Source organism: Hyperolius riggenbachi, chromosome 10 (assembly GCF_040937935.1).
Source record: "Hyperolius riggenbachi isolate aHypRig1 chromosome 10, aHypRig1.pri, whole genome shotgun sequence".
NCBI classification, from domain to species: Eukaryota; Metazoa; Chordata; class Amphibia; order Anura; family Hyperoliidae; genus Hyperolius; species Hyperolius riggenbachi.
The window spans coordinates 14760138-14773599 of NC_090655.1; the positions used below are offsets into that span (position 1 = coordinate 14760138).

Sequence of the window (13462 nt, forward strand, 5' to 3'; positions counted from 1 at the left end):
ATATTGTGTTCCTAAAATATTCTTAAATGTATTTAGTTCATGTTAAAGAGGGACTGTAACCAAGGATTGAACTTTATCCCAATCAGTAGCCGATACCCCCTTTCCCACAAGAAATCTTCACCTTTTCTGGAATAGATCCTCAGGGAGGGGTCTGTTTGGCTGATTATCGTGGTGAATCCCCTCCCACAGTGTGATGTCATGACCATGGTCCTGACAGTTTCCTGTCTGTGAACCTTGTTGCATGGTGGAAAATAACAGCTGTTTCCAACTGCCAAAAAACCAGCATCTCCCTCTGTGCATTTGCATAGCTGTATAAAAAAGTACCTTTTAGCCTATTGCATTGTTAGGGGGTGTGGTTATAAATAATTGCAGTTGGTGCGGTCTAGTTTTTCACTTGTCTGCCAGTAGTAAAGATGATTATGTGCAGGCTCCTTGTGGATCAAACAATATGAACAAATTACATGGCGAATATCCATAATTTCTTGATATCATTTTTTTTTATCATTTTTTTTTTTTTTTTTTTTTTTTTTTTTTTACGCTTTACTTTGCAATGGAATGATTTATTTTTTTCCCCTTTAGTTAGTTTCTCTTTAAATCTTATCCATATTTACTGTTGTAATTAAACATTTCTTTTTTTAATTTTGTGTAGGGACCAACTCAACGTCATGTCCAAATAATGATGGAAAAACTTCTACGAACAGTTAATCGAACAGTAATATCCATGGGTCGAGATTCAGATCTCATTGTAAGTAGGTTTTTGGTTAATAATTGCAAATATTTTAATTTTTGGGGGGCACATTCAGAATACTTAAAATATATATACCTCGGACATAGTTTTTGAATACAATATTGTTCTAAATCTATTAAGCATAAAAAAGTAAAAGATAAAACCACTCCAACGGAAAGGGAACCTGAAGGAAGAGGTAAAGAGGTATATGGAGGCTACCATATTTATTTTCTTTTAAACAATACTAGTCGCCTGGCAGTGCTTTTAATCTGTGACTTAAAGGGACTCCGAGCGCTAACTAAAATCAAAATCTGAACTTACCTGGGGCTTTCTCCAGCCCACCGTAGGTCGGGAGGTCCCTCGGCATCCATCTGGCTCTTCTCCCAGGCCTTGGTCAGAAATGGCTCCCCCGCGGCTCCTAGCGATACTGGGCCTGAGTATCGGGCTCTTTCTTTCTGAAAGGTGACGTCAGTCGTCAACACGCCGGCCGCCTCGCGGTGGCAGGTGTGACAGTACTGTGCAGTGTAGTGTCTTAACCACTTTATCCACCACTACAGTATATCTAGGTCCTCTGTGACTTCATATAAGCCACTAATCAGTAGATGTATGTCTTGTAGCAGAAGCAGTGCTGTGCAGGATTGGGATTGCTCCTGTGCACATTTTTGGCTCTATTTGATGCAGCACTTATTGGTGAACGGGAATATATGTTCCCTGAGCTAATGAGATTGATTTTTTACCATTAAAAATACTTTTATATTCTCATTTCATGGTGAAAAATACACTCTGTAGCATTATTTCAGAATCAAATATCTTCACCATAAATTGTGACAGGAAAAAGGTTTTGTGATAAGCGGTAAGAATAGCCAAACAAAATTTTGTGTTTTTTATCTACAGTAGCACTTTTTATTTTTAAACTGGAATTGGTAAAACTGAGAAATAATGTGTTTTTGTTCTATTTTTTTTCCTTGTTTTCCCATTAAAATTCATAGAAAACAAAACTGTTCAAGGGAAAAAGTGGCATACAATGAAAGCTTAGTTTGTCTTGAAAAAAACAATATACATTTAATTTCTGTGTCATAAGTAAGGATAATTTTTTTTTTATTAAATAAGGAGATAGCTAAACTGTCAAAACTGCTCTGGTCCATAAGAAACAAGTTCTGGATGCGAAGTGGTTAATCGCACACCTGAAACCAGCATGCAGATAATCTTGACACTTTTGCCAGAAACCACTGAACTGCATGCAACTGGTATTGTTTAAGAGGAAACGCATGTCCACCTCCATATCCCTCTCCCCTCTCACTTCAGGCTCCCTTTATACTCCCTGAGGTATGATTTCCGGCTTTTAGGGTCTAAAAGCGAGGCAATTTTTTTGCACTATTTTAGACCACAAAACCAGGGGAAAAAAATCATACTGCAGAGAGATCTGTGGCAGCCCTGCAATTATGCACCTCCCTGGGATCCAGTGCTGCGATTCTCCATCTTCGGGGTGGTGCTGTAACCCTGTAGTGAGATCGCCGCCTGTTGTCATGTCAACCGGAGATCTCACCAGAGGGATTCGGAGCCTCCGAGGACCACCAGAAGAATGGTTGCCAACCTCTGTATCCCAGGGGAGGTGAGTTTAAATGCCTGCTGCGCTGCAGGCTCTGCATAGACCTCACGGCAACTACTCCGGGTCAGGCTCGGGATTACTGCTTCTGGCTCCTTTTTTCCACCGCGAGCCTGACTCGGGGTTACCACCAGGGAGGTGAAGTTGCACGGGGAGCTAATTTTTCAAATATGTAGACTCTGACTCTATGGCTTTCTGTTTGCTGATACTTTGTACTCGGCTGTGGTGTGTTGATCAGAACACTTGTCTGCATAATTTTGTAATATGGTAATCGTCAAGTGTGGAAGGATAAAACAAGGTGGAAGTTAGTATTCTGCTCTTAACATTGTGGTGTTTTCACCATCTTGTGAGATAGCAGATTGACACACTTCTGTGTTTGGTGACATGCTTCAACAAGCAGAGCAGTTGCTCTCTTCTCATAAGTGGACATTTATCCCATTTTTGATTCTTAGTTGCTAGGTCACACTGCCTTTTCAGAACTCCGAAGCAGTTGGTTGACGTTTGGCAGGAATGTGTTTGTTGAAATACAGTATATAGATCCTTAAAGCGGAATATAACCCAGCATTTCAACTTTGCTCTAAAACATTATTTACAGCATATTATATGCAACCAGCAGTTTTTTTTTGTACTAGACCAGCATTTGAAGGGTTACAAACAGAGCTTTAAAGTTCTGTGCAGAGAAATGCTGCGCAGTTAGATAATGATACATTTAAGTAAACAGTATAACAAGTGAGGAATTTGACTCTCTGACTGTGCAGGACCTGCTGGACAGTCCGACAGTGTGTCACATTCCTCACTTGTTATATTGTGTTTACTTAAATGTATCATTATCTAACTTCGGCTGCGGCAGCATTTCTCTGCACAGAACTTTAAAGCTCTGTGTAACCCTTCCAATGCTGGTCTAGTAAAAAAAAAATAATGCTGGTTGCATATAATATGCTGTAAATAATGTTTTAGAGCAAAGTTGAAATGCTGGGTTATATTCCGCTTTAAGCAGATAATGGTATTTATCTTTATTTTGCTTTTGTATATAGTGAAAAAAAGGTTATTTCTTCTGTTTTGGATTTTATTTTTGAGTTTTTCATTGGGGTGATTTCCCTTTACTTCCTGTGCTGTGACAATATTTCTCTTTACTTTTATGAGCTTTTGAAAATAAGAAAGCGTGAGATAAGTTATTTCATTATGGATGTATTGATTAAAAAAAAAAGAGCTTTAACACTTTCGTGATCAATCCAGTGGATAGAAAATTCTAACTTTTATTTTCATATTGGATACTTGGTTAGGTTAAAGTAGTATGAAACTCAAATCTCGTTTATAAAATAAAGCATTAAACACAGCATAAAACTAATAACAAAAAAAAAAAAAAAAATATATATATATATATATATATATATATATATATATAAATGGTTTCCTAGTTACTTGGAAGGGTTAATTTTGAAACTTCTACTTCACTCAAAAGCTTACTGATAAGAATGCTGTTGCTATAATTCACAACTGCTTCTGCTGTATCTAATTGGGTAGAGGGCGGGACAAGAGTACTCTTTCTACCTTTCTACTTAATTTACACGGCAAGTTCTGTATTTTGTACTATAAGACTCACCTTCTCTCCCTCAAAAGTGGGGGGGGGGGGGGGGGGGGGGGAGTCACAGCGGTTTATAGGCAGGGAGTTCCTGACTTGCCAATGCCTGCCAATACAAACCTCCAACCCGCAGCAATGCCGTGTACTCCCTGTACTGTGCCCTTGGAGGACACAAGGAAACACAAAGGGGCATAGTAGAGGACATGAGAGACTGAGGACAACACAGGGAGATACGAGGTACAAGGGGGCGTGTGGTACAAAGGGAGCAGATGCCCCTTCACCATGAATGTATTAGGATTAGTATTCTCTTCCCCCCCCCCCCCCCCCCTGTTTTTTGTCCTCTAAACCCAGGTTCGTCTTATGGTCAGGAGCATCTTATAATCCGAAAAATACGGTATAGAACTACAAGACAATCTGATGATTTTTCTTGCAAATTGTATCAGTTAGCTTTAGTGTAGGGTGCAGATGCCTGTCGGTGACATAATATCAGTCCGTGCATGTATTGTGTTCTGTTACATAGTTACATAGTTATTTGGGTTGAAAAAAGACATACGTCCATCGAGTTCAACCAGTACAAAGTACAACACCAGCCTGCTCCCGCACATATCCCTGTTGATCCAAAGGAGGTAGAAAAAACCCTTACAAAGGCATGGTCCAATTAGCCCCAAAAGGGAAAAATTCCTTCCCGACTCCAGATGGCAATCAAATAAAATCCCTGGATCAACATCATTAGGCATTACCTAGTAATTGTAGCCATGGATGTCTTTCAATGCAAGGAAAGCATCTAAGCCCCCTTTAAATGCAGGTAGAGTTTGCCAGAACGACTTCCTATGGAAATGCATTCCACATCTTAATCACTCTTACTGTAAAGAACCCTTTCCTAAATAAATGGCTAAAACGTTGTTCCTCCATGCGCAGATCATGTCCTTTGAGAAGGCCTAGGGACAAAAAGCTCATCCGCCAAGCTTTTATATTGCCCTCTGATGTATTTATACATGTTAATTAGATCCCCTCTAAGGCGTCTTTTCTCTAGACTAAATAAACCCAGTTTATCTAACCTTTCTTGGTAAGTGAGACCTTCAATCCCACGTATCAATTTTGTTGCTAGTCTCTGCACCTGCTCTAAAACTGCAATATCTTTTTTGTAATGTGGTGCCCAGAACTGATTTTTTTCTTGCTACATTTAAGGTTTCAGAGAAAAAATAAGGTATATATATTTGGATTTTATTCCATTTTTAAAACCACTGTCCCCCCCCCCCCCCTATTTGGTATCCCATTGTTAACTTCCCAATGTCCATGAGTCATTAGGAAAGGCAGCAAGGGGAATCTCAGGTTTGCAGTTTTACACCCACTCAACAAATACATTTTATGTCTGCCTATCACTCTATTTGACACAATTTCATAATTTCCTTTTCCTGACTGCATTGGTCATTTGCGACAGAAAGTGAGCATACGCCTACTTCATGATTTTTCAGAAAGAGATAAAAAGTGGTTATATCACTACCCTATACATCTAAAGTTAATATATATGTTTTGATTTTAAATTATTTAAAACATTTATAATAAAATGAAGCATTCCCCAGGTATCTTAAATATATTTGTCTAAAATGTATTTCAAACTTTAATAAGTTAGTTATTATTAATTACTCTTCGTTAAATATGTTGCTGTTTTTTTATAATTTATTTATGAATCGCCTAATGATTTATTTAGCAGCCAGTAAGAATAATTTACTATTTGGTTAATCTGGTCAATATAACAATATAAAAGAAAACTTATAAGTTAATGGTAAAATAACTTTGGCTATCAAAACAGAAACTGTAACATTTTTTTAACTGCTTGTTCAATAGTCATGGTGAGAAAATACAGTTAACCTATCTCCACTCTTATGTAGCCGATTATAGATCATAGCAGATTACAATTATTTGTATTTGAATGTGTTATGCCTAAAATTAAGGCTCCAGATCTAAATCATATTGTTAATGCTGTTTTATTTAGTTTCTAATGCTTTTAAGCACCCCTGAACCCAGGAGAAAACCTATCAAATGAAACCCATGGTGGGTTAGATAACTTTTTCAGAAGTGTCCTGGCACTGCTTGTTGTCCTAGGGAACCCCCCATCCCTACCCCTGATTCTCGTAACTCCTACACCTTCCGGAAGTTCTTCCAAGAGGCGCAGAGCTATTATGAACTGGGCAGCTGGGAGTTTGAATTGCACCTACCCAGTGAAGAACGTGCTTCTGGACAAGTGCTTGCCTTTGCTGTCCTTGCATGGTTTGGAACTTGTTCTGTGGAATTCTGAATCACATGGCACGGTTATGGGGACTTTCCTGGTTTTAGTATTTGACTGGAGGATCCCGTTGAATATGAAGAAGGACCCCAAAGACAACAAAAAGTGCCAGGACATTTCTGAAAAACTAATCTAATCCCACCATGGGCTCCATTCATTTTTTTTTTTTTAAATCCCTGCTACAGGGATACTTTTAGGTGGTTGTTTCTTTAAATATTGTCTCCGTATGGCATATATTCCCATTATGGTTTTAAAGTTGTTATACTATCCTATCTTCTGTTCTTGCAGTGCAGAAAGATAGACCACCTTGACAAAAGTACAAACGTATGTCAAGCTAATATGAGTTTATTACGGTTATTAGCCCTTCCTGTTCAGTTTTGGCAGTTTGATTCATATATTTGGTTTGGATTAAATTATTTCAGGAGAACCGTTCCTTTTTTTACAGTACCAAAACGTAAAAGGGAACTTGTAATATCTGAAGCTCATAAGAACACTCTCTCAACTGTAAAAATACTACAAGTGTGGAAGTGAACAAAAAAAAAATTCATAATTTGTTCTATAAAAAAAAAAGTACATATAAGACCAGTGTTCTCCCCAGAATTTTTTTCCAGCCGTGTGGCATGAAATAGTAGCCGGGTGGCATGAAATAGTAGCCGGGTGGGTTGAGATGAAAATGCAGGGCAACTCTGCTTACAGCATAGGAGGAGGTGAGCCGATGACAGCCGGGTGGTCACCAAATCTAGCCGGGTGGAGCACCCGGCTAAAAGAGCCTGGGGAGAACACTGAAGCCCTTACATGTGTTATTGATGGGTTGTGGTATCAATGTTTGTCTGTGCAAAGCTGAACACCTTTTTTAATGTCCACATTTTTGTTTTTAATATTATAAAACGGGGTTTCTTGAACAAAAAGTGCACTTATTTTTTGTTCAAAATTGATCCTTTAGGTGGACCCAAATTAAAAATACAAGATTTCAGAAATAAAATCTATTTTCTAAATTATAATAATAAATAGCAGCCTTTTTTCAGCTGCATGATGACAAATATAAAATATTTTACATTTATTGAAGGAACCCCTCCCTTCCTTTGAATATTGCCGGGACAAAATCCGGCAAACTGGTGGAGTAGGTGGTGTCCAGCAAAGGAGGAATTGCTAATGGCTGCCACCTGTATAACCCTAGTTATGAAAAGAGAAGGGTGAAAAGCATGCACTGAAATGCTCATAGGCTTGAAGGAGTGTTTATTTATCTTTGTATGTGTCAGAGTGGTGCAACTAAATATTTTGAATTAAAAAAAAATGTTTGGTTTGGGTCCGCTTTAACTTTTTTTTTTTTTTTTCAAGCTTTTTCTTTGCTTTAAAATGCTCAGTTGTGCTTATAGTATAAGTGTCATACAAGTAAGACTCTGAGATAATGTTTAATGCTTTTATTTTTTTAATACAAATTTTTGTAGAAAATAAACGCAGCTTTACTTACCTTTTTTAATATGAAGGTGCAGAAAATGCTTCTTAAGATATACATACAAATTATCTATGGCAAGTTAAAATAATCCTCTTTAACAGTACATCTGATTCATAATATTTTTTTTTTCATAGAGGCGTGGTTATGCTTTGAATGTTGGAAAAAAAATTGCATCCTGTTGCATGAAACTGAAAAACAATGATTTCATAATTTTATGTTCTATTCTACTGGTATAATTATAACATATGGGCAATAGTTTTATCTGGGGACTTTAAAATGTTATTTTAATTGTGCAATATAAACATATGTATCTTTAATTAAAAAACATTAAAAAATACAGTAGCATTTTCACCCGCACCCTTCAAATGTAACAATTGCACTTCCTTCTCGGCACATAACCACTATTCCTCTTACATATACCAGCTTTTACACAAAAATAATTGTTTTATATTTTGTATGTACAACTTTAGTAGCCCTATTAAGCAAGTCTGACATATCTGATAAAGCATATTTACCTGGGCATAATTACAGTTTTTGTTTGACAATAGTAAGGAAAAAAAATGCACAATCCATACACTATCTTCCGATTATCACATAGTGATAAAACACAAAGCACCTTCTACCATATTATATTTTCTCTCCATTTTATTTCCACGCCTCTCTTGTTTTGAGTTTGTTATACTTTCTAAATAAAGAAAACTGTCTTCTCTGTATCTTACAATATTGTTATAGCGCAAGTTTAATCTTGCATTCCAACAACATTTTGGGGTAGAACTTTCACATTTTAATTTATGTTGAATGGTTGAAATGTGTTATTTTTTTTACCCATGGATTTGTAATTTTTTTTTAAACATACAACAGTGCTTGCCACACTAGGCCCATAGCCAGTTAACTTTTTCTCCTAGGGGATATTTTTAAACCTTAGCAATAAAATACCTTTAAAGCTCCCACCTCACACAAAAATACTCAAAATAAGTTTTCTACCTACCTTCTAGTACCTTTTCAATTGCTAGGTTACTGCAAAGTTGATTTTAGACAAACTGAAAAATTATCTGCTATGAGAAAACTCAGGCTAAAACATTAATTGGATAAAGGGAATAGTGAGAGATGATTTTTTTGTGCGTGTGTAATAGATGGTGCATTTTTTTTTTTTTTTTTTGGAAAGTAGCAGCTAATTGTCTATATTCTTACATAGTTACATAGTTATTTTGGTTGAAAAAAGACATACGTCCATCGAGTTCAACCAGAGAACTAGTGAATTCTGTAATTTTCTTCTACTGTCAGTGACCATGAATTAGTTTTTATTTTATTTGTTTTAACTATACTGAAGTTTTTAGTAAGTGAAACTGTATATTGTAAGATAAATTCATAGCTCAAACATTGTATATTTGTATAACATCCATCAATTAGCAATATCCAAAAGAATCATTTTATTTATTTTTATTAATTTTCTGGGAAGCAGACCGTTTTAGAAGTGTGGCTGAAAGAAGTATTCTTAGGCCACATGGTATATTTCAATTACTTGGCAATATTAAAAGGGGTTTTTGATTTAGTTACATAGTTATTTTGGTTGAAAAAAGACATACGTCCATCGAGTTCAACCAGTATAAAGTACAACTCCAGCCTGCTCCCTCACATATCCCTGCTGATCCAGATGATAAATATTATCTTTCTTTTTTTTTTTTAGGATGCTACCACTTAGGAATCTGTATAGAGAAAAATAAATATTCTAACCTTTCAAATAAATTTAAGCCACAGGTTATATTGCGAAACATGAAAATTAATTGTATTTAAAGGGCATATTACAACTGCATTATTACTTATACATATCTTTAAAATTAGTTCTAACAATTACAATCAAGTCAAGATTGCAAATATTTTTTTTTTTTTACTAAGTAGTGAAACAACTCATTCTGACTTAACACTGCATTAGGTAAATATTTAAGTTATTCTGAATTCCGTTAATTTCAAATTAGCTAAAAATATCAACATACATACGTTGTTTTAAACTAAGAATTATTGAGTAGTGTAAATTACATTTCTTTAAATCATAACATTTTATTGAAAAAAGGTTTTTAGATCTCTAGGACCTATTATAACAAAGCATAAAGCCAAATTAAGAATAAATAGATAAATATTTGCTTCTTTTACAATGGTATGGCATTTGAGAATACAAAATCTTTTAACTTTCAAGATCAACTGTATTCCAACTTCGGTGATGAAACCTTAGTCAGAATCTTATATGTGTGTATATATTTGAAGAGTTTGGGTTTTGGGTACGAAAACATTAGAAATGTGAGCTAAGTAAACCGTGTCCCAAAGCCTTGACCCTGTCAACGAACAATGAGATTAAAGGCATGTTCTGACTTTGGGAAATGATTGGCTCTTTGCACTTAATCAAATTCAACATCTTCTCTAAAATATTAAAATTAGTATGCGAATGACTAAAATAAATAATTTGTCAGCACGGGAAGGCAAATACACATGTTTAGTCACATCTTTGAGATTTTTCATTGGTCTCCGACCACTTGAAAATTTGTGCTTTCTCCGGGTTTTGATGTGCTGAGAATTGCACATATTCCCTGCTTGAATTCCACGCGGAAATGCAAAATGAAAGATGCCGTAACGTAAGGCTATAACCTTTCTTCTCGTATTCATTTTTAAACATAAAGGCTTTAGAATCCAGGAAGCAAATTATAGTGGTTGCTTATGCTGAGCCGATAAGAAAAAAGAGAAAATAATTAAAATTTCCAACTTTTTTTTTTCTTTTTCTTCCCATTTGGTAATACAAATTTCGAATCCAGATGTTACATCCCAGATTGTGAACCACTAGTAAAAGTTGGCATGTTGTGATTTATTTTTATTGTATTCCTTGCTTCTTCGAGTTGAGTTGCAAGTGTAAAAGGCCTTTTTGGTACGCACAGTAGGTATCTGCATACTGCCCAACCATTTGCTTCTTCATAACATCAGGTTAACAAGAACCCTTTTTAAGTGAACCGTTGTATTTTCGGTATGTGCCTTTTGATGGCCAGTGGAGTAGTGTTCAGTGGACTTGCGCTAAAGAAACCAGAGTTTCCATCTTCCATGTTTTTTCGATTCTGTTTTGGATTTTTGCTTAGGGGTTGATGTATAACTCTCGGAAGGGTAAGGCAAAGGTGCAACCTGAGTTTCCTCGATGGGATGGAGTTTTTTCAACACTGGTTGGAGTTTGTCTTCTTGCTGTTTGAAGTCCAATTCAACACTAAAATGTGAGACACATGGAAAAAATAAGTAAACTAATGTTTAGTATATATTGCTTGAAGCAACTGGGCTAATTTGTAAACTGAAATATTAAATTGTAAACTGAAATCTTAAACATTAATTAGTCACCCACACGCGTTACTCCCAAGGCCAGAAGTTGGGTGGAAGTTGGGAATCAAAATGGCCAATTTAGCAGTTATAATTTTACCAGCCAAAGTCCAACATTGGTCGGCCAGTGTGCACAATTGTTTTTTTGCCATTTCACTATTTGCCCGGTGCCGTGCCACTTTCTTGGTCATGACAAAATCTGGAGAGGTGGTAGGGTTCTTAAAGGAATCCTGAAGTGAGGCCTGGTGCACACCAGAGGAGTTTTTCTGAGCGTTTTGAGTTTTTAAATCTGCTGCTAATGTTATCCTATGTGTCTGTGCACACTGGAGCAATGAGGTTTTGTAAAAAAAAAAACATAGAATTACATTGGGAAGAGCTTTTAGAGGTTTCAAAAGCTCTTCCCAATGTAATGCTATGGGGTTTTTTACAAAACCTCATTGCTCCAGTGTGCACAGACACATAGGATAACATTAGCAGCAGATTTAAAAACTCAAAACGCTCAGAAAAACTCCTCTGGTGTGCACCAGGCCTGAGAGTTATATGAAAGCTGCCATCTTCAATTTCTAATAAATCATGCCTAGTTGCCTGGCATTTTTGCTGGTTCTCTGTCACTTATACTTTAAGTCACTGGCCCAGTATGAGCATTCGGATCAGATGCTGTGACTCTGGTGTGACTCCACTGGCGGCACTGTTTTGCAGGTGTGTGGCTCAAATAAAACTAATACCAAACACTTAACATGACAGCCAGGCAACTGGCATTGTTAATAAGGGAATGAAGATGGGAAGTCTTAAAGAGAAACTCCGACCAAGAATTGAACTTTATCCCAATCAGTAGCTGATACCCCCTTTTACATGAGAAATCTATTCCTTTTCACAAACAGACCATCAGGGGGCGCTGTATGACTGATATTGTGGTGAAACCCCTCCCACAAGAAACTCTTGAGTACGTACTCCTGCCCGTTTCCTGTCTGGGAACCTTGCTGCATTGTGGGAAATAGCGGTTTACAGCTGTTTCCAACTGCCAAAACAGCATGCAGCAGCTACATCACCTGCCAGCAGTAAAAATGTCACCATGTAATAAATGTCAGAATGTAAATCAGGGATTTAAAATATATTACAATGGGCAAACGCTGACTAAATCATTTATACATAATTATTGTAAAAATGAAGCACTTTTTTTTTTATTACATTATTTTCACTGGAGTTCCTCTTGAAGTAAGGGTATAGTGGAAAACCAATCAAAATGATCCCAACATGCAAAATCATTTGAGAAGACCAAAACCTCTAACTGCTGAAAAATTAGTCATCTGCCAGTTTATTGCTGATCAACAGCTGACTTTTATTAGCTTAGTTTCTTTCACTGCATGAGTTAGTGGATTTACATGTTGAGACATTTTTGCTGAACACTAATATTAAAGCAAACCTATAGTGAAAATACATGCATGATATAATGAATTGTATGCGTAGTACGGCTAAGAATTAGCAAAGAGCTGCTAAGAACTTATCTGAACGAATACAGTCCTGTTTTCTGAAGCACTTATACATCAATGAAACCGTGAGGGACAGCTGGAGATAAGGTTTCACTGCAGGAAATTTCAAAGGGGCACTATTTCTGTTATGTTTTGTACTTTGAAAGACAGTGACCCATATGAAATTCACTTTTTCTCCTAGGTGCTATTCACGCACTTGTCGATTAAAATGCCCTTTAAACCAACAACGTGCAAGAAAATAAACACATTTCATAGTACCTTTTTGATACCTTTTCAATTGCAAAGTGCTGAGAAGTTCTTTTAAAAAGAAGTTGAAACTGTCAAAATTCAAAAAAGACACTACCCCGGATTGCTGGAGAAATTGTGGCTCACTAGGGTCGTTGCCTCACATAATCTGGTTTTGCAGACCCATTAATATGCTCTGGAAAGAGATTAACCAACACATTACATCTCATATCTGGGCGCCCTCTAAAATGACTCCCCAACTGGCGATCCTCCATATAGGCCTAGAATGCATGCCGTCCCCTTATCGTCTGGAGATATCGCAGATTATACGCGCCACTCGCCATCAAATTGTTTCTAACTGGAATTCCAGCAATCCTCCCTTATTATCCTCAACTCTTGCCTTAGCAAACGCTAATATTAATATGGGAATTAAACTTCGTCATACTCAAGGTGACCTTTCCTAACTAAACGCATCACATCAGGAATTAATACACATGTTACTCGACTTCTCCCACCCTGAAAACATTGCAACACCCAAAGATCGAATCCTATTAGACCTTAATAACCTCTCTGTTTGGTCTTGTTGACATTGTTGGTCCATGTGTATGCCACTTGTTTCATCACTAATGTGTATGTACAGGACTAGATTACTTCATGTTCATATAGAAGTTAATTGTAATCATTTAGTGCTCATTCTGTATAACGCTCTCAAATATCAACAATAAAAATTGAATGTTTATA

General features: G+C 36.6%; 2 protein-coding genes across 2 annotated transcripts in view; one reads left to right on the plus strand and one right to left on the minus strand.

Annotated features, from left to right (window-relative positions):
• Window positions 1–13462, plus strand: part of DOCK1 (dedicator of cytokinesis 1) — a 589023-nt gene that overhangs the window by 212390 nt on the left and 363171 nt on the right. Inside the window, exon 28 of the mRNA XM_068258876.1 lies at window positions 650–745. Within this exon, the coding sequence (XP_068114977.1) occupies window positions 650–745 (96 nt within the window). The remainder of the gene's footprint in view (window positions 1–649; window positions 746–13462) is intronic.
• The window catches only part of INSYN2A (inhibitory synaptic factor 2A), a 52052-nt gene continuing 48280 nt past the window's right edge, over window positions 9691–13462 (minus strand). Inside the window, exon 3 of the mRNA XM_068255106.1 lies at window positions 9691–10899. Within this exon, the coding sequence (XP_068111207.1) occupies window positions 10716–10899 (184 nt within the window). The 3' untranslated portion in view covers window positions 9691–10715. The remainder of the gene's footprint in view (window positions 10900–13462) is intronic.